Here is a 26,149-nt window from a genome sequence, read left to right as displayed (position 1 = left end):
CCGAAACTCTATGCCCATCAAACAAGAATTCCCCACTGCCCCCTTCCCCCAGCCCCGGCAACCAGCGTTCTACTCCGTCTGTGTGTATGTGACTACTGGAAGTACCTCATGTGCCTGGAATCATGCAGGATTTCTGTTTACAGCTGGCATATTTCACGTAGCATGAGGTCCTCAAGGTTCATCCATGTTGTTGCATGTCAGAATCTCCTTCCTCTATAAATTGAGTAGTATTTCCTTGTAGGCATATTCCACAGTTTATGTATTGATTCATCCATTGATGAGCAGCTGGTTGGCTTCCATGACTTAGCCATGGTAAATAATGCTTTTAGAAAAATGGGTGTTACAAATACCTGTTTGGGTCCGTCCTTTGGGGTAATATACCCAGGAGCGGAACTGCTGGATTGTATGGTATTTTCAATCGTTTGAGGGACTGTCACATGGTTTTCCACAGCCGCTGTACCATTTTCCCTTCCCACTGACAGGGAGCAAGAGTTCCAATTTCTCTGCATCCTTGCTATTTTATTGTTTCTTTTTTATAGTAGCAATCCTGCTGGGTGTGAGGTGGTATTCCTTGTACTTTTAATTTGCATTTCCCTGATGATTAGTGATGCTGAATAGCTTTTCATGCACTTACTGGGCATTTGTATATCTTCTTTGGAAAAATGTCTATTCAAGCCCATATGTACAGACCTTGTTCTTTTGTTGTTGTTATAGGAGTTCTCTGTAAATTCTGGATATTATTAGTCTTATCAAATTTACCATTTGCAAATATTTTCTCCCATTCATGGGTTGCCTCTTCGCTCTGTTGGTAGACTCTTATGCATAAAAATTTTTAATTTTCAGAAAAATCAATTTGTCTACTTTTTCTTCTGTTAAGCTGTGCCTTTGACATAGTATCTAAGAAATCATTCCCAAATCCAATTACATGAAACTCTACCCTAGGTTTTCTTGGAGGAATTTCACTGTTTTAGGTCTCACATTTAGAACTCTGACCCATTTTGAGTTAATTTTTGTATATGGCGTTAGATAAGGGTCCAACTTCATTCTTTTTCATGGGACTGTGCAGTTTTCTTGGCGCCTTTTGTCCTTTCCCCTGTGGAATGGTCCTGGCACACTTGTCCAAACCATGTCACCATACACAGGATGGAGCAGGAGCAGATTTTCATTTGTGAACACGTGAAGTGGAGTTTATTCTTATATGATTATTTATTAATTATTGCATTCTTTTCCATGTGAACAACTGGTAAACCTACTTTTGCCACACCTCGATTGTGAGGGTTTATTTCTGGGCTCTCTTTTCTATTTATTTGGTCCATCTTTATGGTTGTAACATACTGTTTTTATTACTGTAGCTTTGCAGTAAGTTTTGAAAACAAGAAATGTCAATCTTCCAGCTTTGTTCATTCTTTTTCAAGACTGCTTTGTCTATCTGAGGTTACTTGAGATTCTACATGAATTTTACAATGGGTTTTTCTATTTCTGCAAAAAAAAAAAAAATCACTGGGATTTTGAGAGTGACTGCACTGAATCTGTCAACCATTTTGGGTAGCATTGACATTTTCACAATACAGGGGTCATGTGCTTTCGAGTTTGTGCTTTTACAAAAGACCTACATGAGTGCCTGTTTTCACTAACCAAAAGAAACTCAGAGGATTGTCACTTAAAAAAAAAAAAGGTGTTCCTGTACCAATGTAGGTTTTTTGTGAAAGCAACTGGTTTCAAATGAACTCTATGAAAACAAAAGATATTCTTTGCTTTAAGCTGTTTTGGCTGATGAAAAACTTCATAGAAATACTCTACTTTAGGACAGTGGAAAAACCTGTATAGACAGCATATAGTTGGATTACGTGTTTTTTATCCACTCCGCCAATCTGTCTTTTGTTGGAGAGATAATCCATTTACATGTAAAGGAATTAGTGGTAAGAAGGGACTTTTGTCACTGTTATTTATTTTGTCTTAAAGTTCTGTCCCTTATTTCCTATACTACCTCTTTTGTGCTTAGTTGTGCTTTTTGTTGTTGTTGTGAAAGCTTAATTTTCTCTCTCTCTCTCTTTTTTGTCTATATGCTATAGCTATTTTCTTCATGGCTACCACAGGAATTCTAAGACACTCTAATTTGAATTTATACCAGCTTACCTTCAATACACACAAAAACTCTTCTCCTTTACAGCCCTGTTCCCACCCTTTTTGGCGGCTGCCATCACAAAATTACATCTTAATACACTGTGTGTTCAAAAACATAAATAATTCTTTTAAATGTATTAGTCTCTTAAATTATGTAGAAAACAAGATGAGTTACAATCTAATGTTACAGACTAATAACTGTTTTTAGTAGTGCATCAGTCTGTTAAATCGTATAGAAAACAAAAAGTAGAGCTACGAATCATTGTTACAATAATACTAACAATCATAGCTTTTATACTTGCCCATGTATTTACCTTTACTGAGATCAGTATTTTTTTTCACACGGCTGGAGTTACTGTCTAGCGTCTTTTCATTTCATTTTGCAGGGTTCCTCTGAGCGTTTATTGCAGAGCAGGCCTAGTGGAAACATATTCCCTCAGCTTTGACTTGTCTGAGAATGCCTTTAATTTATTCCTCACTTTTCACAGTTTTACCAGATACAGGATTCTTGGCTGGCAATTTTTTTTCTTTTAGCACTTGAATGTATTGGCCCACTGCCTTCTGGCCTCCAAAGTCTTAGATGAGAAATCTGCTGACACCCTTACTCAGCACCCCATGTGACGAGTCACTTCTCTCTTGCTGCTCTCTAGATTCTTGTCCCTGGTTTTTATAAGTTTGATTATAATGTGTCTCATAGGGTTTTTTTGTTTTGTTTTTTTAACTTGGAGATCGTTGAGCTTCTTAGATGCTTACATTCATTCATGTCTTTCATCAAATTTGAGGAGTTATCAGCCATTATTTAGTCAAATAACTCTCTGCACACCTGTTTCTCTTCTGGGCTTCCCACAATGTGTACATTGGTCCACTTACTAGTGTCCAACTGGTCCCTCGGGCTCTGTTCACTTTTCTTCAATCCTTTTCCCTCCTATTCATCAGATTGACAATTTCCATTTCCCTGTCTTCAAGCTCACCAATTCTTTCTTGTGCCAATTCAAATATGCGAGTGAATCTTCCAGTGAGTTTTTCATTTTGCAGTACAAGTTACTCTACTTTTTTAGCTCCATAATTTCTTTTGGTTTCTTTTAGGTTTTCTCTATGTAGTAATAGTTCCACTTTGCTCACACATTGCCTCCATTGGTTTCTGGGCATCACCCTTTGCTTATCTGAGCCTCTTCAAGATGACTGTTTTAAAATCTTTGTCTAGTAGATCTGTCATCAGGTCTTTTTCACTGACCGTTTCTGTTAATTTATGTCTTTCCCCTGGCAAGTTTCACTGAAAGGCTTGTGATTTTTCTGTTGAAAACTGGAGATTTGAATCTAAAAATATGGCAACTGTGAAAATCAGATCCTATCTCCTCTCCAGGGTTTGCAGTTTTTGTTAATGTTTTGGGGTTTCTGGGGGGCGGGGGTGTTGTAGACTGTGTGTCAAGCATCACCCTGAGGTGTGAACCTAAGTTCTCAGATCTCTTCTGCACCTTTTCCTTGGCATTTCCTGTTACCTTCCAATTTTTCCTGAAAATGTAGCCGTTTCTTAATGTCCTGGTCTTTAACGTCTGGCTTCCAAAGGGGAAAGAATAGAAAAATGAAGGGAAGGAAAAAAGGTGCAGCCTGTTAGGTCCCAGGGAAGTCACCTATGGGGTGGGGCGTGCAACCATAATGGCTGCTTGGCTCTTTGCCTGCACCTTTCAGATCAGAGGCAGCGTCAGTGATCAGAGCACAGAGGCCGGATACTTGGACAACAGTATCCTTTTTGCCCACCATGGTCCTTGCAAGCTGCTCCAAAAACATATGCACAGCTGCCCACAATGTGGCTGCTGGGTAAGGAATGGGTGCTCTGAAATTGACCAATTAGTCACAATTTACCTTCCAAGACCTTCCCTAGAATTTCGAGTCTTCAATGGTCTACAGAATTCCCAAACAGTTACAGTCGGTCCTCAGTTAACATCTGTGACTTTAAGTGAAACAATGTATAATGAAACCAATTTTACCATAAGCTAATTGATATAAACAGGATTTGAGTGCTTACGGCATCTCATCAATGTTATAAAAGGAAATGATGAACAAAATGCTATTCAAGGACTCCACTGTATATCAGATAGATTCTGTTGGTTCAACTGCTAAGTGGGAAGACAGATTCTTGGTGATTCCTACTCACCATTTTCCCAGAATCCTCTTGTCTTTAGTTTTTTCCACTTCATTTTGCTTCTCTAAGCAATACAGCACATTGTCCCTGATGTTGAACTTACATAAATGGAATCACATGCTATACACAGGGGTGAGCAAAAGTAAGTTAATAATTATAATAATAAATACAATAATTAGTAAATAAATAATAATACAAGAATAAACTCTGTTCGTGTTATCATAACTGTAAACCTACTTTTGCCCAACCTTGTATTCTATTTTGGCTACCTTAAGTAATCCTATGTCTTTATAATTTATTAGTGCTTTTGTATATAGTTGTAATTCTATTCGATTTCATCACTAGATGGTATTCTACCATATAAATTAGCCACAATTTATGTATCCATTCTACTAATGAAGGGCTTGGGACTGTTTCAACTCTCAAGGCTTATGAGCACAATGGCACATGGGAATTTCTCTAGGCCATACATCTCGAGGCCAAAGTTTTAGGGTATGCATACTTTTAACTTAATTGTTTGTACTAATTTACACTCACACAATCAGAGCATGAGATTTTTCCGTGCTTTACCATCCAAACTAACACTGGTATTGTTAGATGTTTTTGTCAGCTCAGTCAGTACAACACGGCATCCCAACGTTACTCTACTTTGTTTTTCATTAATTACCAGTAAGACTGAACGCCTTTTATTATATTTATGTTTTCATGTCTTCACTTGGGAAGTCTTATGTGTCTAGTTTTTAATCATATTTTTTTTTCTTAATGTAAGCTGTTGGTTCCTCTATTGATGAATAGAAGTTGCTAATTTTAAGGGTCAAATTTATAATTTTTACCAAGCATTATGTGGCTTGGTAAAAACAGTCCCTTACCTTAGGACATGAAAATTATGTAAATTATCTTCTAAAGCTGAACAAAGAATTAAATTTTGGGTAACTATGTGCCTCCTGCCAAATACCCAACTGCTCTAACAGTGTACATGGGACTAAGCTGAGGTCTCCCTCAGATGATCTGGTCGCTGTACAATCATGCAGTTCCACCACTCTGGGGTCTCAGCCTGAAGCAACAAGGGTTATTTCACCAGGAGAGTAGAGCCACCTATGGCAGACCCTGGACTCCAACTCTTTCATCTCTTCAGCTCCGAATCTCCCCAACAGTGCACTTCCACCTGTCAGATGCCTCTTCCTAACTGGCAAATATCCTGTCTCCCCCAGTACAGAAGCAGCTCTGTGTCACCTTTCTACAGCGTATGCATTTTTAAACACCGTGAGGCTTCTTGACTACTTCTTTAAAAGGAGACACAGAATGCTAGGAGAACCCAGAGAAGAAGACCCCAATGGGGAATAAGGAGTGGATGACCAGAAAGTAACCAGTAATGGTCAGAAAAATGTCTAAGATCAAAAATTAAGATTGAGTAGTGAAGAATACCTTGAGAGTCAGCAGGGGTGTGCCAACATAGGATGCATAAAAGAGCAAATTGACATTGACTAAGAAACATGTAATGTGGTTCTACTGACCATTAAATCAAAATAAAAAGAAATACTAATCATTACCTGCAATCTGTACTGAGCCATCTTCTCCAAGAAGAATATTTCCTGCTTTCACATCTCTTTAAGAAAAACAAAAGTTACATATTAAAATAACATGTATTCTTGGGAGTCACATAATTTAATCAATTGTTTACTATGTTCATACAAATGACAACACTTAAGTGATATATTTATTTCTATTAAAGGTTATTAAGGCCAATAGTAACATTTTTAAAATTTTAGTCACTTGTACTAGAATCCAAACATTGTAATCAGAAAGCTAGAATACATATAGCATTTTAGTATAAAATCTAAAAAACCCCAGGTGATTAATTATTATATTGGGATAATAGCAGTAGCCAAAGAATGTAACCCTCGCCTAATTCTACTTTGTAAAATATATTATTTTTTCTACACCCTAATATATGGTCAGTTTGTGGTTGAAAATAGGGATTATTCTATGCATAAATACAAATATAAATTATTCAAACATCTCTCTATTTTACTGGTAACTATAGAAACTCAAGTAATACATGAATACATTCCTGTTATAAAAACCTAAACATCACTGAAAAGGCCAAAGTCCCCTTTCTCTCCTATTCTCAAGTCTAGTATTCTCTCCAAATTTTCAACCGTTATCAGTCTGATTAATGGAATGTTCTTATAACATATCTCAGTGTTTCTTCCAACATAAATGATATCACACTCATTCCAATCTACAACTTGTTTTTCTAATACAACAACATGCTAGTAGTATCTGGTAAAAGTTAAACTCCTCAAATCCTATGAGTAGCGAATCCACTTCTTGATAACCTAGAGAAACTCCCACCAGGCACAGGGAATGTACAAGGGAGTTCACTGCAGCATTATTTGTAGTAACAACCCCAAATGGTAACAGCCTAGCAAGCCAACGACAGCTGAAAGGTTAAATTAATTCTGTTACATCCATGCAATGGAACAAGGTCAATCAATGTGTTATGACTTGAAATGCCCTCTAATACACACTGCTCACTGAACCAATCAAACGGAACAGCGCCTTTTTGCCTGGCACCATTAGTGTTACACAAACACACACCTTTCCATATACATATACACCAAATGGAGAGCATGAATGGTCTTTTGTGAAGAGAAGTGGGACTGGCGTCAGGGGGAACAGTATTTGAGTATTTTGTGGGAATAGACTCATCTGTCCATTTTGTGATTAAAAATAAATATAATTAAATAAACTAAAGAGAGCCGTCCCTTGAACCTAGACAAGAGAAAAGCAAGGCTAGCTCCGGGAGAAAGGCCTTCTTTGTAATGAAAAGGAACCGGTAAAAAGCACAAGGCTTTCTGCCCTGGCTGGTGTGACTCTGTGGGTTGAGTGCCAGCCTCCGAACCAATAGGTGGCCAGTTCAATTCCCAATCAGGGCACATGCCTGGGTTGCAGGCCAGGTCCCCAGTTGGAGGTATGTGTGAGGCAACCAATTGATGTTATCTCCCCCACATCAATGTTTCTCTCCCTCTCTTTCTCCCTCCATTTTCCTCTCTCTAAAAGTAAATAAATAAAATCTTTTTTTAAAAAAGCACAAGGCTTTTCTCATTTTCCTGTCCACCTTGTTTTCTTCCATGTTCAGACACAACCATCCCTTGGCAAACAATCAACAGCGGTCCCACAACTGTGGGTAGCAGCATCACCACACCAGAGCGTATACCATTCCTGAACGTATGCTGAAGCATAAGAAAATTACATTACCATTTTGTTCTGCTCACAAATCCCAGCGATTTACAGAACATTTTCGCAGTGGCTGACTTACGGTGGAGACTAATTCACTTCGCTCTACACATCTGAAGTCTTTGACTCTGTATGCTAGAAACAGAAAAAAATGGAGGACATTCCCTTCCCTTGGTGACAAAGACTATTCAACTGAGTCTGCCACAAACCTTCAGCTGCTCTTTTTTCCAAGCTCATCTGGAATGTCACCTAAAACTCAATGAAGAAACAATGTATAGTCGAGTCACTTCCTCCTGTGTTTTTATAGCAGGCTATGATGCGGTGTTAACACCGATCACAGAAATACGAGCATATTTCTGGATCTTTCTCTCTCATTTCACCATGAGCCATATCTGAGCCTGTATTATAATACATTTGTGTTTCACCTGCTTTTATTTAGCACTATGATTGGAACACAGGAGCATCTCCCAGATATTTATCAAGTAGATTTAAATAACCAAATAGGACACAACCTGTGTGATGTTAAATAAATAGATAAATCCAACAAAACACTAAAATAAAATTTGATTATTTTTGGAGAGAAGTAGAGTACTAAATCAAGCAATCTAACTAAATAACAAAATAAAACTTGACCGTTCCCTCTGCATCGTCCCAATTCCCACCTCCTAACTCTGTTCCAAATCTTAGGGTCAAACAGGAGAACCCTGAGTACCCATCTGTAGGGGACCAGTTACACTGTGGTATATCTACATAATGAAATACTATGAATACTAGTGAATGTATGTGCTGACATGAAGCAATCTCCAAATATATTTTAACTGAAGAATATTACATATAGTATGTTGCCATTTGGCTGGGTTTTCTTTTTTTTTTTTTAAGCAGGAGGGAAAGGGATAATATATACATTACATTTATATTGACCTAAAATCTCTCAAAGGAGTCACAAGAAAATGGCAAGAAGTGAGTTCCCTTCGGACCAGGGTACCAGAGGTTCAGAGAAGGAAGAAGACTGTTTTATTTCTTAGAACAGTTGTAGATTTGCATAAAAAGTGAGAAGATGGTGCAGGAGAGTCCGCTCAGCTTCCCCTGTTGGTGGCATCTAACATTAGTACAGCACTTTTGCTACAATAAATGAACCAGTCAGCATTGACGCATTACTATTAACTAAAGCCTGCCATTTATTCAGATTTTTTAAGTTTTTACCTAATGCTCTTTTTCTGTCCCAGGATCCCATCTAATAAACTATACTAAATTTAGTTGTCATTTCTCCGTAGGCTCCTCTTGTCTGTGACAGTTTCTTCGCCTTTCCTTGTTTCTGATGACCTTCACAGTTTTGAGGAGTCACGGTCCAGCATCCTGTAGGAGGACCATCTAATGGAATCTGTATCAGACTGGGGTGATGTGTCCTTGGAAGGAAAGTGCCATTGTCATCCCACCATATCAAGAATACACAGTATCAACATAACTTAGCCACAGTTGATATGGAGAAGACACTTTTTATCATATACCATCTTGTGCTGTTTGAACTTTTTAAGCCCTATATATGTATTACTTATGTAAGTAATGTTTTATAAGCTTTTATTTTTCGTAAATGAAGAGGCAGTCACCCCTTTCCAGTGGAACTGCACCTTCCCTGAGCAATCTGTCAGAAAATCAGTCCACGCTCCCTTCCAAACCACAAGCGCAAGCTCTCGAACAGCCTCCAGGAGTAAAGACAGAGGGACGGCATGCAGCGTAAAGGCTCCCTGGACAAACACACCACCGTCCGTCCTCACACACGACAGGACAACTGGCCTTTCAAGAAAAAGATTTGTAACCAAATATCTGGCCATCAGTATCGTCCTTGATTAAAGAACTGCTTTCACTCTGCCACAAAGATACCAAGCAACCCAGCAGCCCCGACAGGTAAACCCTCCATCCACTTGTGAGCAGCAGGAGTGGCGGGTTCTGTTTTCCACTGCTTACTGCCATTTCTCACACGTCACTACTGCACCAAAGTTACAAGTTCCTTTTAAATTTAGCAGGAGTATCACAGACATGCTTGACTTTCTCATTAGTACAGGACACAAGTTCCTCCCCATACCATTTTTATGACTCATCAATCAGCACAGTTTATGGAACACTTCGAAAAGGTCGAGAAGAAACAAGTCAAAACAAAAGCTGGCAAACAGTACAATTAGGCATCTTACACTGACTAAAGACCTACCATTTCTGTTTTCGCTAACTTCTTTAATAGGAAAAGTATTTGGGTAGGTACAGAGAGAAAAGTATAAATCTAATTTAGAGACCTGTTCACCCTAGTCAAAACCCTCTCAAGTCTAGAAGTCACGGGGAAACAGCGGGGGTGGAGGAAAGCTGTTTGACCTGATCCACCAGGATGACACACATCCACCTGAAAAAGCTGGGCTTTAAAGATATGGGAAGTAGCGAAAGCTACTGAAAATATCCATCTGCTTCCCAGTAAAACAACTTCCTCCCTTCCTAAAAAATTCTGTTGAAGTCTCAGTGGATCTCAGCTAAGAGTAGTAGTAGTTCTCAGCCTTGGCTGCATATAGGAACAACTTGGAAATTCCCAATGCCAAGACCTCATCCCAGACCAATTAAATGAGTTTTTGGCAGTAGATCCAGGAACTGGTACTTATTAAAGTTTCCCAGGTGATCACCCCAATATGTAGCCAAGGTTGAGAGTCTCTGATTTAAAGAGTGACATAGAGAACAGCCGTTCCAGCAACATGGCAAACTAGGCGTGGCTGGCAGAGGCTTTCATCACTGCCACCCAGGCCTTCCCCCCAGAACACACCATTCCTTGGCCACAAACAAAAAACAATGCTGGCTGGAGTACAGGGAAATGTGTTACATAGCTGGACATAAAAGAAAAAAGAAAACTAAAGTTTCAGAAACGTAAAAGGGACAGTTAAGCCTTGGGAGATAGAACAGAGACACTGCCCCCGACTGGCTCAGGAGCTCAGGCTTTAAAAGCCACCCCCACACGGAAAACATGGCTCTGAGCTGGGTTAAGGATGAGAGACAGAACGGAGACCCTCACAGAGCCAGGACCCTGGGAAGACCTCGTCACCTCCCAAAGGTTCCACCTCCAAATACTGTCACACTGGAGACTGGGTTTCAACACCCGAACTTGGAGGGCACACAAACACTCAGGGCAAAGCTCCCTCTGCACGAGGAGTGGTTTTGCTCCTGCTGCTGTCCAGTCACTGGTGTCCAGATTCCAACAGTGTAACTGTGTGGGTCTAGGCACAGAACTCTGTATCGTACAGGAGGTCTCTTCGTACTCATCTCCATCCTGGGCCATTCCGCTTCTTTACCTTGTACATTGCTTTTCTTCAGATTTGCAAGTTTTAGGCCATTATTTCTTTCCATATTTTTTCTGTCCCTTGTACTCATTTAGCTAAAGGAAAGCTGATATATTTTACAAAGTAGATGTTAAAAGTCACACAAAATTGAACACAGACTGAATTTGTGCCTGAACTTTATGTGAATCAATTCACTACTTCCTAAAAAAGACAGCTGCCACGTCCAGTTCCAATACGGTCAACCATGTTGTTTGACAAAGTCCAGACATGGGGGATATGTCTTCAAAGAAGCGTATCCTGGCCTGGAGGACGTGGCATTACTTGGGATTTGCGTGTGATTTTGTTCTTTCTCTTTAATGGAATCTGCATTTTTACTGCTTTAATCATCTGGAACCTCCTGGAAATGATCACCATTCTTAGAACTGACCAGCAGCTGACACAAGCAGGATATAATCAGACCAATACGTTTCTAGTCAACAAGCCCCTGAATGTCTAAAAGTCGTTAGAGTAACACCCCCTCCTTTACCTTAAATAAGAATATATATCAATTAGACAGCCATAGAAATAAGAAAAGCTGGTTAGCTATTAGGTATACAGAAATAGTTACTATGAAGCTAAGGTTTATAGTACACAGAGAAACATTTTAGACAGAAAAGATAGATAGCTAAGTTAGATATCACAAAAGCCTTATTGCCTCTGCTCAATCTACCGTATACTTTTGCCCTATGAACAATTTCTGAAAATATCTAATCGTCTGATTTATGACTCTCCTAGTTAAAATAATCTTTGTTCACTATAACTGAATCTATGGAAACTTTGGCCAAAACAATCCTTGTTTAATATATTTAAATCCATAGAAACTTTCGTACTTTTCCTGGTTACCTTTGTATTGATGTTTCTGCTTAACTGATCATGCTATACACTTGCAAATGTTAATCTATGCCAAAAAAGGAAATATAAAAATCCATTTGTGCTTGCAATAAACGGAACAGAGCTTCACTGTCCTCTGAGGCGTGATGTCGTCTGTCTCCCATCGCCGACGCCTCATAGCACCTTCGGGACCCCCTGGACTCTGCTGCGGCTGGACCGCAGCAGACAGTGACTGTAAAGTGTGTATCAGTGTGGATTTTGGGTTAATTTATTATTAACTACATAAAGTCTGCATATGTAATGGCTTAGGAAAAAGAATAAGCTTTTATCATTTTCTGAAGTAAAGACTTTGACTTTTAAAAGTAGAGATATGGATATATTTTTTAAAAGACAACTGGTTTATTTAAAGACTAATAATTCCAATGACAGCTCTAAATTCTATTGAGTTAGTAGCTAAAAAGTATAATTGACACTGAACCGAAATATACACAGCTTCACAGACAAACCCAATCTTTTCCAGCAGGCTTTGGAAGCAGACTTCCTAAATTCAGATCCCAGCTCTGTCACAGGTGGGCGACCTTTGGCAAGTTACTTCGACTCGCTTTGCCTTGGTTTCCCCATCTGTAAAATGGGGATGATACCAGCACCTTCCTCATGAACGAACTGGGAGGACTGCAGGAGGTAATGCAGACGATCGCTGCGATCGGTATTCAGCACTCCGGTTTCAGTGAACGCCACTGTCATTATCATCTACACGAGGGTCCAACAGACATTTTCTTGAGGGGCCAGAGAGTTAAAATATTTTAGACTCTGTGGACCAAATGTTCTCTGTCACCACTACTCTGTTTTTGTAGTAGGAAAGCAGCCACAAACAACCTGTAAATGTATGGGTGTGGCTGTGAGTTTGGGTTTTTTTCGTTTTTGTTTTTTAAGAAACAGGCATAAGGCTAGATTCAGCTTGTCAATCTCTGCCGATCTACATGGCTGTCGAAAAATAATTTTGCCTCTCACATGCTAGTTGGGGCATAAGTGACACCAGTCCATGTGCCAGTATGGCACTCCAGTCAGGGACTTGGGCCCCTTCTATTTCATTGCTCTACCATCTCTGTTCTTGCTGCACAGTCCACATTTCAACGGAAGGAAAAGGGAAATACAGGTTATACCACCTTCCGTTAGCTGTGCTTTCTCAGGACATTTGGCAATGTCTGGAGACATTTTTGGTTATCCCAATGGGTACAAGGGGGTGATGCTATTGATGTAATGGGTAGAAGCCAGGAATGCTGCTCAACATATCCCACAATGCACAGGACAGCCCCTGTAAGAAAGAAATGGCCAACCCAAATGCCAGTAGAACTGGGGCTGATAAAACCTGGAAGTAGTACACAACACTCTTGTTCTCATCACAGTGGCTAGAAAAAGTCCCATGGTCCTCTCTGGCCTGCACGGGGGGCTATGAAATGCTGCCTTTCTTAATGGATGTTCATGTGCCCGGTAAAAATGTCTTTCTTTTTAATGCAAGAAAGGGAGACACACTGGGGGCCAATAAGCAGCCGCTGGCACATTTCTTTTGAGAAGATCGCTTGATGAACATAGAATCAAAAATAGATATTAACTGAATTATGTTCATCGCTAGTATCAAGGTATGTATTCACAGCACTGTTGCCATCTAAAGGACAGAAACCCTGACTGAGGGCACCTTTTCCTCTTGACAATGTGGGAAATACTTTCCCAAATATATACTCTTTATTCATACCCATTTGAAGTAATTTCTTAACACCTTATTTTCACTTCGTACAAAACAACTGATTAGGTACAACTTTCAATGAAAAACCTTACTGCCTTAAGAATATGCTTTCAGTGTCTCCAAGATTTCTAATTTGTGTATTATTCCTGAGAGTCAGCTGTCCTCCTCCAACTCCATGAAAGGAGAATGTGCTTTCCTTTTTAAGACCTACAGCAGGTTGGGCAAGTTAGACAGCCAGAAAGAATTACTCACTTTTTCCTAGAATGAGATGCTCATGTAAATGGCTGATTTAATCTAGTTTATGTTAATTTTCTTTAAAATGCTGCTATTCTCAGAGTAACCTAATCAGAAGTTTGGGTGTGTGCCTGGCGGGCAGGGAAGGGTTGCTTTTTCCCTCCATATTCCGGTTAGTCCATAAAACCTCAGTTTCACAAGATGGTAGATGATCTTTAATCAGATACTTTCCTGGGCCTTTGCTTGTCTGTTTGTTGAGGGGTTAGGATTAAGCAGGTGATTTTTAAAATTCAGGTATAACTGATAAAACTATAAGATTTTTAAGTGTACAATGTGATGGTTTGACATACATATGTACTGAGAAAGGATTTCTCCTGTCAATTAACACGTCTATATTACTTTTTATATAGTAATATATTTATTTATATTTTTGGTGAGAACATTTACATTCTATTCTCTTAGCAAACTGCAATAATACAATATATTGTTATCAACTACAACAAGTCCTGTATTGTCCTTCATTCAACACTGTTTCATTATAATGTTGAAGAGATGCAGCAGGAACTTAACATTGTTTATATCAATTAGTTTATAAAATTGGTTTTGTTATACATCATTTAGCTTAAAGTCGCAGAACCTACCATTAACTGAGGCCTAATTACCATACAGTCACCATTCTACACATTAGATCCTCAGAGCTCACTCATCTTGTAACTCAGAGTTTGTACCTTTTTACCAATCTCTATTTCCTGCAACCCTGGTTTTTAGTAACCACCCTTCTGCTGTTTCAATTAGGTCAACATTTTTTTTAAATTTCACTTACAAGTGATAGTGAGGTATCTGTCTTTCTCTATACATACCACATTTTGTTTAATCTATTCATCCACTGGTGGACACTTAGGTTGTTTCCGTATCTTGGATATTGTGAATGCTGCTGCTATGAACATGGGAGTGTTGGTACCTCCTTGAGACAGCAATTTCACTTCCTTTGTGTATATACCCAGACAGGGACTTGCCGGATCAAATGGTAGTTTTGTTTTTAATTTCTGGAGGAAACTCCATGTTTCTCATAGTGGCTTTATCAGGTTCCATTGCCACCAAGAGCACACAAGGGATGGATCCCTTTTCTCCACATCCAGCATCTGTTGTCTTCTGACTTTTTGATAAAAGACATTCTAACACGTGTAAGATGATATCTCATTGTGGTTTCAATATACATTGTCCTGATAATTTGTGATGTCCTGCACCTCTGCATGTACCTGTGGGTCATTTACATGTGTTCTTTGGGAAAATGTCTACTCAGGTTCTTTGCCCATTTTTTAATTGGGTTGGGGTTTTTTTCGTTGTTGTTTTGGCCTCTGAGTTGTAGAAGTTCCTTGCATATGTGCAGCTCAGCGGATTGAGTACTGGCCTGCGAACCAAAGGGTTGATGGTTTGATTCCCAGTCAGGGCACATGTCTGGGTTGTGGACCGAGTCCTCAGTTGGGGGCACGTGAGGGGCAACCACACACTGATGTTTCTCTCTTTGTCCTTCCCTTCCCCTCTGTCTAAAAAATAAACAAATAGTATCTTTAAAAAATTAAAGCTTTTAATGTAGTCCCACTTGTTTATTTTTGCCTTTGTTGCCTTTGCTATTGATGTCAAATCAAAAAAAAAAAAAAAATCATTGCCAAGAACAATGCCAAAGAACTTACCCTCTGTATTTTCCTCCAGGAGGTTTACAGTTACAGGTCCTAAGGTCAAGTCTTTAATCCACTTTGAGTTGATTTTAGTTTATGGTGTAAGACAGGGGTCCAGGTTCATTCCTATGCATGTGGATATCCAGTTTTCCAAACACCATTTATTGAAGAGACTATCCTTTCTCCATTATATATTCTTGGCTCCTTTGTCAAGAATTAATTGACCATATATGCATGAGTTTATTTCTGGGTTCTCTATTCTGCTCCACTGATCTATGTGTCTGTTTTTATGCCAACACCATACTGTTTTGATTACTGCAGCTTTATAATATACTTCGAAATCAGGAACTGTGATGCCTCCAGCTTTGTCGTTCTTACCAAAGATTGCTTTGGCTATTTGCAATCTTTGTGGTTCCGATGGATACTAGGATTGTTGTTTTCTATTTCTGTGAAAAATGTGTTGGAATTTTTATACAAGTGTAATTGAATCTGTAGATGCCTTTGGGTAACATGGACATTCTAACAGTATTAATGCTTCTAACCTATGAACACAGAATTTCTTTCCATTTATTTGTGTCATCAATTTCTTTCATCAACATCTTAGTTTTTAGCCAACAGATTTTTTACCTCCTTGGTTAAGTTTATTATTTAAACAATTTTTTTTCCTCACTCAAGGACATTTTTTTCATTGCTTTCAGAAAGAGAGGATGGGAGAGAGAGAAACAGAAACACCGATTGGCTGCCATCTCCTACATGCCCCAACCAGGGAACAAACCTGAAACCCTTCACACTATAGGACAACGCTCCAACCAACTGAGCCACACCAGCCAGTGTATCCTTGGTTAAACGCATTGCTAAGTGCTTTATGCTCTCTGATGCTATTGTAAATGGCTTGTTTGTATTTCTTTTTCTAGCAGATTGTTCTTAGTGTGTAGAAACATCACTGACTTCTATATTGATTTTGTAACCTACAACTTTACTGAAATAAGTTATGTAGTTTTTTGGTATAGTCTTTAGAGTTTTCTATATATAGTATTACAACGTCTGCAAACAGAGTTTTACTTCTTCCTTCCTGATATGGGTGTGATTTCTTTCCTTTTTTTGATGCCTAGTTGATTTGGCTAGGGCTTCCAGTAATATGTTCAATAGGAGTGGCGATAGTGGGCATCCTAGTGTTCCTGATCTCGGAGAAAAAGCTTTCAGCTTTCCACCATTGAACATGAGGTCAGCTGGGGGTCTGCCATATATAAACTTTATTATGTTAGGTACATTCCCTCTATACCCAATTATTGCAGGTTTTTGTCCTGTAAGGATGTTGGATTTTGTCGTATGTTTTTCCTGTATGTACTGGGATGATCATATGGTTTTTATCCTCCATTTTGTTAATGGGGTGTATCTTATTAATGTCGAAATGTTGGGTCATCCCTGAAATAAATCCCACTTAATCTTGGTATGATCCTTTTAATGCATTTTTCAATTCAGTTTACTAACATTTCGTTGAGGATTTTTGCATCTACATTCAACAGGAATATTGGCCTGTAGTTTGTTTTTTTCCTTGTAGTGTCCTTGCCTGGCTTGCCTGGTATCAGGGTAATGCCAGCCCTGTAAAATGAGTTTGGAAGTGTTCCCTCCTCTTCTATTTTTGGGAAAATTTTTGGAAGAGTTTGAGAAGGATTGTTGTTAATTCTTCTTTAAAAATTTGGCAGACTTCTCCAGAGCAGACATCTGATCCTGGGCTTTTCTTTGCTAAGAGGTTTTGACTGATTAGATCTCCTTATTAGTAACTCATCTGTTCAGATTTTCTATTTTTTTATGTCGCAGCCTTGAAAGGTTATATACTTCTCGAAATGTATTCATTTCTTCTAGGTTGTCAAATGTGTTGGCATATAATTGTTTGTAGTATTCTGTAATGATTCTTTGTATTTCTGTGGTGTGATTTGTAACATCTCCTCTTTCATTTATGATTTTATTTATTTGAGTTCTCTTTTTTCGTGGAGAGTTTTGCTTAAGGTTTGTTAATTTTACCTATCTTTTCAAACAACCAACTTTAGTTTTATTGATTTTTTAATTGTTTTTAAATTTCTATTTTGTTTATTTCTGTTCTGATAGTAATTGTTTCTATTTCTTTCCTTCTGTTTACTTTGGGTTTTGTTTGTTCTTTTTTTAGTTCCTTTAAGCATAGAGTTGGAGTTATTTGGAATTTTCTTAGTTTCTTGAGGTAGGACTAGTTAGCTATGAATTGTTTCTACTTCGTCTTATAAATTTTGAAAACTTGCTATTTTCATTCATTTCACAACAGTTTCTGACTTCCTGTTTGATTCCCTCTTTGACACATTGGTTGTTTAAGAGCATGCTGTTTAGTCTCCAAATGTCTGTGGTGTTTCCAGTTTTCTTCCTGCAGTTGATTTCTAGTTTCATGACATTGTGGTTGGAAAAGGTGCTTGATATGATCCTAATCTTCTTGAATGTATTAAGGTTTTGTTGCATAATAGGTAATCTTTTACCTACGGAGAATGTTGTACATGCATTTGTAAAATGAGTATTCTGTGGGTTTTGGATGAAATGTTCTATAAATATCTATTAAGTACATCTGGTCTAATGTGTATTTAAGGCCATTGTTTCCTTACTAATTTTCTGTCTGGATGATGAATCCACTGATGTGAGTGAGATATTAAAATCCCCTATTATTATTATATTGTGTTACTGTGTAACACAACTTTTTAAGTATTGTATTTTTTAAGTTTTAATAAAAAAAATGTTATTTTACAAAGAGCTATCAATAATTTGAGAAAAGCCCTGATCAGTGTGGCTCAGTTGATTGGAGCAATATCCTGTAACCAAAAGGTTGTGGGTTCAATTCCCCATCAGGGCACATGCCCGGGTTGTGGGTTAGATCCCCAGTCCAGGCTTGTATGATCCCCTGGCTAGCCATGTGTGGGAGGCAACCAATCCATGCTTCTCTCTCACGTCAATGTCTCCCTTCCTTTCTCTAAAAGCAATGAAAAAATGTCCTCAGGTGATGATTAAAAAAATAAAAATCAAAAAAAGATATTTTTTTAAATGACAAAGTAATTTGAGAAAATTCTCAAGATATAAAAGAAACAAAAAGAGCAACAGACAAAATTATATATACAGTTTTGTTTTATATATTTTAGCACACAAAAGAAACTGCAAAGGAATATTCCAAAATGTTATCAGTGGGACTTCCAGTTAAGATGGCGGTATAGGTAAATATGACTTGCCTCCTCACACAACCACATCAAAATTACAACTAAAATACAGAATAGCTATCACTCAGAACCGTCAGAAATCAAGTTGACTGGAAGTCTGACAACAATGGAATTAAAGAAACCACATCCTTCCAGACTGATAGGAGGGACACAGATGCCGAATGGGCTAGTCCCATATTCATGTGTGGTAGATAAAAATTCGGGAGGGGTATCTTGGGAGTGAGGAGTCCCAGCCCCACACCATGCCCCCTAGCCCAGGGTTCTAGTGCCAGGAAGATAAATCCTCATAACTTCTGGCTGTAAAAACTAATGGGAGAACCCACACTCGGACTTACTCTGACTCATTCCCTCTGAGCTCTAGCCCCAGGATAGCAGCTTGAAAAGTACCACTGGCATCAAGACAAGAGCTGAGGCATAATTTTCTCCCAGAGAGAAAGGTAGGCAGAGGCCATTGTGCCTTTTCTGAACCCTCCCCTGACAGAGCCACACGGTTAGCAGGCTGGTACTATATCTGAGACTCCATCAACCTGGCTAACACTTTTTCCCCTGCCCTGGAGATCCCTAGAGATTCCATCCCACCCAACTTATGGGCCCACCCAAACTGCTTTGCCATATTAATGGCTGGTCTTGACCCCAGCTTCACAAATTCCTAAATCCTCTCAAATAAGCAACAGCCAGCCTCAATGAGCCCCCAGTCCCCATACCTCTTGCTAAGTGGCCCCAGGCCCAGCACTAGCAGCAGCCAGCCTAGATGTCCAGCACAATTAGCAGACATCTCAGACTACTTTATAGCTCAGACAGGGAGGCCACAAGCAAAACACAGGTGGGGACTGAACTTGGCCTGCCCCCCCCCCCCCGGAAACCCCAGAGCCAGCGCACCCAGTGGACAGCCATAGACCAGGTCGGAGCACCACTACCCTGCTCCTGTTGGTGGTCAGTGGTCACAGCCAACCCTTGCAGCTGATTGGCCTGGGTAAATCCCTTCCACTGATCTACCAACAGCAATCAAGGTTCAGCTACAAGAGGAGGATATACTCAGCCTACACAAAGGGCGCACCTCGAATATCCAGCTTGGGTGATAGAGGAGGCTGTGCTACTGGACATTACAGGACACCTACTACATTAGGCCAAGCTACCAAGACAGGGAGTAATAGAAGCTCTGTCTAATACATAGAAACAAATACAGGAAGGCTACCAAAATGAGAAGACAAAGAAACATGGCCCAAATGAAAGAACAGATCAAAACTCCAGAAAAAGAAGTAACAAAATGGAGATACGCAATCTATCAGATGCACAGTTCAAAATACTGATTATATGAATGCTCCAGGAACTTAGGGAGGACAAGCAGCATAAAAATGACCTAGTCAGATATGAAGGATGTACTAATTAAAATAAAGAACAATTTACAGGGAAACAACAGTAGAATGGATGAAGCTGAGTTTCAAATCAATGACTTGGAATATCATAAGGAAGCAAAAAACAACCAATCGGAACAACAAGAAAAAGAATCCAAAGAAACAAACATAGTGTAAGCTGCCTTCAGGAAACTTCAAGCATTCCAATGCCTGCATCATAGGGGTGCCAGAAGGAGAAGAGAAAGAGCAAGAAATTGGAAATCTATCTGAAAAAATAATGAACCCTGGCTGGTGTAGCTCAGTGGATTGAGCGTGGGCCTGCAAACCAAGGGGTTGCTGATTCGATTCCCAGTCAGGGCATATGCCTGGGTTGCAGGCCAGGTTCCTAGTGGGGGACATAAGGGAGGAAACCACACATCTCTCCCTCTCTTTGTCCCTCCCTTCCCTTCTCTCTAAAAATAAATAAATAAAATATTTTTTAAAAAATAATGGAAGAAAATTTTCCTAATTTGATGAAAGAAACAGACATGCAAGTCCAGGAAGCACAGAGAGTCCCAAACAAGATGGATGCAAAGAGGTCCATTTCAAGACACACCTTTATTAACGTATTTTGCTGTGTCCAATGCACTCCCATGTGTAACGTGTACCATGTTTTTGGCCCAAACTTTCAGGAAAAAAATTTTTCTTTTAATTTTTTAATTCAATTTTTAATTTATTTATATTTAGGTACATATCTTTTGTATTATAAAGGAATTTTAGCATTTATTTTTGAACATATTATTTACAAGAAATTTGTTTATGTAACAAATAATTACAAAACACAAGAACAGATACAAGGGATTTCAGCTACTGCCCATGTATAATGCATACCCATATTTTTCCCTCAAAAACTTGGGCAAAAAAGTGTGCATTATAGAAGGCAAAATGAGGCAAAATGCCAAAGGTTAAAGATAAAGATAGAATCTTAAAAGAAGCAAGAAAAAAGAAGTTAGTTACCTACAAAGGAATTACCATAAGACTGTCAGCTGATTTCTCAAAAGAAACTTTGCAGGCTACAAGGGATTGACAGAAAAATATTCAAAGTTATGAAAAGCAGGGACCTACAGTCAAGATTGCTCTACCCAGCAAAGCTATCGTTTAGAATCTAACAGCAGCTTTCCAGACAAGAAAAAACTAAAGGAGTTTATCATCACCAAACCATTATTATATGAAATGTTGAAGGGACTTATTTTAGAAAAAGATCAAAACTATGAATAATAAAATGGTAATAAATACATATCTGTCAACAACTGAATCTAAAAATCAAACTAAGCAAATAAGGAGAACAGAGACAGAGTCATGGATAAGGACAGCGTTTTGATGGTTGCCAGAAGGGAGGGGAGTGTGGGGAATGGGTGAAGACGTGAGGGGATTAAGAAGTACAAATAGGTGTCAGGATGGGCGGGGATATCCACCTGGCAGCCTGAGCCCGAGGGGAACCACCAATGATGGACTGTGGCTTTGTTCAAGGAGACCAATCCCTAGCCCCCACGTAGAGAGCCAACCAGAATCTGGTGCATAAAACCCCGCCATATTCCCTGCTTGGGCGTGACTTCCCTGGCCCTGCTCTGCAGACCAGGGAACCTCGCCCAGGTGCGCAAACCCCAATAAAGCTCTGTACTGCCTAATTTTGTGGGTGACTGGAATTTCTTCCTTGGTGGAGCCTAAGAAAACCCTTCAATAGGTAGTTACAGAATAGCCATGGGAATGTAAAGTACAGTACAGGAAATGGAGAATCCAAAGAACTTATACACATGACCCATGGACATGAACAATGGTGTGGGGATTGCCTGAGAGATTGGGAGGTGCTGGGTGGAGGGGGGCAAAGGGGTGAAAAGTGGGACATCTCTAATAGCATAATCAATAAAATATAATTAAAAAACAACAACAAAAAAATGTTATCAGTGACTGCATGACTGCCTCTTGATAAGAAATTAGGAATTTTTCCTGTTTTTTATTTTAAAATACTATCTGTGTAATTAAAACCCTAACCATAATGTACTGAAACCAGTAATACAAAAACCACATTATTAACACTCAGACATTAATTCTGCAAAAGAACGGGAAATGGCCTAAATGAAATGATACAGCACAACTACCACTGCACTCAGCAACAGATCGGAGTGTCATCTTCTACATACCGGTGAATCTGTCCATTTTTGTGCAGGTATTCCAACCCTTCCAACACTTCTTTGAGTATTGTAGCAATGGTAGGTTCATCTAGGACTCCACTTTTGTGCTCCCCCTTCGCCACAATGTGCTTAATAATATCCAGAACAGAACCTGAAAACAGAAGGCACAGTTTCCCATAGATTTTTAACTTATTCAATGACTCAGTCATTTTGAAATCAAAACACATGTAAACCTTTTGATAAATTTAATTGTGTGGAAAAGAAAGGGAAAAATAGCCCTGGCTGGTGTGGCTCAGTGGATTGATCATGGGCCTGCAAACCAAATGGTCAGTGGTTTGGTTCCCAGTCAGGGCACATGTCTGGGCTGCAGGCCAGGTCCCCAGTGGGGGGTGAGCGAGAGGCAACCACACACTAATGCTTCTTTTCCTCTCTTTGTCCTTCCCTTTTCCTCTGCCTAGAAATAAATAAATAACATCTTTAAAAAAATTTTAAAAAGGGAAAATATAAAATAAAGGAAATGCAAAAGCTTAAAATTCATAATAATTTATTCTCAATGCCAATCTAAAACAGAAGGAAGACTGCTAATATCCGAACAGCAGTGTTACACCACCATCATCTCTAGACTTCTAATGAGAATCTGGAAGAGGTAGCAGGGGATTTTTAACCACCTCCAACGAATACCTAGGTTAACTATGCCCGTCAATTAACACTTTAATATAAGATATCACAAACCGACTTAGGTTTCAACACCAGATTAGATTATGCAACCCTATGTGAATAAAGATAGAAAAATACAATTGAAATACAAGTCGAATTACATTAAGAAATACTTGAAAAGTAAAGGCCACATGTGTATTCAAACTAACTTAAGGATTAAAATTATGTTCCAGGTAGATAAATAATAGAAATAAAATAGGAAAGGCAAAGAAAACTATGAAAAAAATAAAAATGGCAGTTCTCTTTAAATAATAGCCCAGGTGCATTATCAATCCCCTCCTTCCCAGGATGGGAAATAATGTTCCTACTAAAAATTAGGGGAAGGGAAGGAAGATACCTACATAGAAATTAAATGATAGAAAGCTGACTACCATAATTGATGATTATAATTTTTAACAGTTTGCTAGAGGTCTGTAAGATTTCTGTTAGAACAACAGCCCATTAGGAGCACAGAACCAGAACAAAACAACCTCCAGTGTTGAAACTGCACCAAGAACTCTGCGACCACTCTGGGAAGACGGGGGGCCCATTTCTTGGCACAAGACCTTAATGATCAGGACTGAAATGAAAACACACACAGGATTCTGTTGAAAACTCGCTCTGGTGGGCCCCTTTTATTTCACACACTGAAAAAGAAAAAAATGTGGTTCCAGAGAGATGAAAAGTGCAATCTAGATGGAATCTTTGAACACATGGGAGGGTTGAACCCATGCTTACTTTAGCTTCCATTTGAAATCCACTAACTTGATAAACTTGATTTTTAAAAAAAGGGCATGAACCGAGAAAAAATTATAACAAATGAGAGACAATAATTTTTTGGAAGGAAAGCAGAAAAAGAAAAGGTAACTGACTAAGCAGCATAGAGAAATCTTAAACTTTAAGGTCTACAGAGAAGGTACACCAATTAAGAAAAAGTGGTCTCTGCCGAGAGCTTCAGAAAAGCTCAGAATATAAGGACCACACAAGGGGAAGTGAGGGGGAACTGAAGGAAAGGGTGAAAACAGGAAAATGGTTGAAAGGTCATAAGGGAGAATACGATCCCCAGACCCAAGGTCCCCCCTCACTCTCTGCACCTCCAGCAGGAGAGAGGCAGTTTACTCTCCCTAGACAAAGAAGGGGAGGGGGAGGGGGCTCCAGATACCAGGTAACTTCTCCTAATACATTACCTCCCCTCCCCTCTTTACTGCTGGGATTCACAAGACTGACCCACAAAGGGGGAGGCCTCACGACACCAAGGGTAGGCCAGGGTAGGCCGTACCACGCTGAAGGCGCTTATCTCCACAAAAGGGGAGGCCTTAAGGGATAACTCTTGTTCTGCTTAGTTTTAACCAATCACACACTAATCCCCCAAATAAGTGACTACACTAACAGGCCACATAGTTCGTTCTTCTGAGAAATCCAGGCCCATAAGAACTGCTTAGTAAGAAGACATCTGTATAAATGCCAATTGAGTTATATGTTTATAATGTAAGTAAGATCTGAAATAAGGAATGCAAGGGGAGAAATTCCTACTAGGAATTAAATATTAACACAATTTATTCATTCAACGATTAAGCCACATTATATGCAAGATCTAGAACTAAATGCCACAGACATACACGGCACGACTGCTGACTTTTGAGGCACTTCAGTCTGGTGGCTCGAGGAAACAGAGCAGGGAAGACCCCAGGGCACATAAAAACTTTAAAAAGTGTGAAGCAAGAAATCCTTCTTAAAACCTTAGATTTTTATTAATTTCCCATCAACACATGTCCCCAGTCTCCATCCAGAGCAGACATACTGAGCGAGGCAAGACGAGGAGCCCCTGGGATAACAAGCTCTTCTCAGGTTCGGTCTCCCACCAACGTGATTTTTGTAAGTGAGGGACGATCAACCCCCCAGGACCGTCCTGATGCCGTGGCATCTACTCCTACAGGGACTTCTTTCTCTTTCCTTTCAATAGCTTTCTGATTTCTAAAATCTCATATTGCAGTTTATAAATTGTACAAACAGCTATTTAGATCAACAGTGCTTGTAATTTCTAGATATTAACTTCCTATACTGATCTCATTATTCAATTATCAGAGTTTTAATTAGCAAAGGGTAAGAACATCACTGTTACAAGCAAGCACTGAAATAATTATAAGGTTGACACACTTCAACTTATTTTAACCAAGATGTCCACCTGGCTGATGGGTTTGAGAGTGACAGTTGCAATTCATTTTACAATTTTATCAGCTCATTAAATTTTATATCAGTACAATGTTGCTATATCAAAAATATGCTTTTTGTTTTAAATATTTTGGCTGAAAAAGTTGATGTGAAAGAAGGCAGCCTATACATTTTTCTGTTAACTCTGGCTAGATGTATTCTTTAACTATTCAAAGGTCACCTGTTGCCGTCCCTGCTCCAGCCGTGATTCCCCCATCAGTTCCCAAGACTCGCCACCCCCTCCATCCTGCCTCCAGATGATTCTCTGTCCAGTGGTCCATCTGGATCCCTTCCCCATCCTTCCCCCAATACCACCCCCCACAATTTCACCTGGCTAATTATCACCTATTCTTCAGACCTCAGATGGATATCCCCTCCTGAGGGAAGTCTTCATTAACCCCATCACACCCATTCTCCCCAGTAAGGTTCTGTTCTCCCAGTACTTCTTCCCATGGCACCTAATACTTCCTCATGGCTCTCTACACACTTATAGTTACTTAACTGCAACTTTTCCTTATTAGCTATGAAATCTGTAAGAACAAGGAACCAACAGTTTGATTCACCAATGTATTGGTGGTCAACTGAGCTATCTTGACAGTTTCTTCCTACTAAAAAAATTAAAGTTGTGCTTAGTTTTGCCTACTGTTTTCCAATATTGCATAATGTATCTCTAAAGTTTAAATGTGTATGCACTCTATAAGTACAAAAGCAAGATTTCATTTTCCTAAAAAGCATGCAAAGTTTTTAATATTTTAAAATTAGATTTAGATGTAAGATTATGCTGACTCATAAAAACATAAGTAATTATAAAAAGAATTAACACCTGAAACATTTGAAAATTACCCTCCAGGAAATCTGCTGAGGGCTAGGCCAAAAAATTGGGCACTGTCCTAAGACCAGGAGGGACAGAGATGTACATTTAAAAGACACCACCCACATACATGTCCTTCCCCTTCTGTGATCAGGACATATACTCGCTAAGAAAACATGGATTCTTGAAAATATGTATCATTCTGCTTAGGAGTGTAGCAGAAAAGGACAGGCTGGCAAAGTGTGGATGAGAAAATTAAGCAGACAATTTATTCCTATTCATCAGAGGACTTTTTAGCAAAACATTAAAAACTTTGTATTATGCAGTTTT

At 39.2% G+C, this 26,149-nt stretch overlaps 1 protein-coding gene across 2 annotated transcripts in view; it reads right to left on the bottom strand.

Moving 5' to 3' along the window:
• The window catches only part of OXSR1 (oxidative stress responsive kinase 1), a 69,641-nt gene that overhangs the window by 25,813 nt on the left and 17,679 nt on the right, over positions 1-26,149 (bottom strand). For both annotated transcript variants that reach the window (XM_071222115.1, XM_024565820.4), the window contains 2 exons: positions 22,111-22,252; positions 5,818-5,873 (listed from right to left, as the gene is read on the bottom strand). In XM_071222115.1, coding sequence (XP_071078216.1) covers positions 5,818-5,873; positions 22,111-22,252 — 198 coding nt within the window. The remainder of the gene's footprint in view (positions 1-5,817; positions 5,874-22,110; positions 22,253-26,149) is intronic.

Source organism: Desmodus rotundus, chromosome 8 (assembly GCF_022682495.2).
Source record: "Desmodus rotundus isolate HL8 chromosome 8, HLdesRot8A.1, whole genome shotgun sequence".
Lineage (NCBI taxonomy): Eukaryota > Metazoa > Chordata > Mammalia > Chiroptera > Phyllostomidae > Desmodus > Desmodus rotundus.
This window is presented reverse-complemented; position numbering and strand designations above follow the sequence as displayed.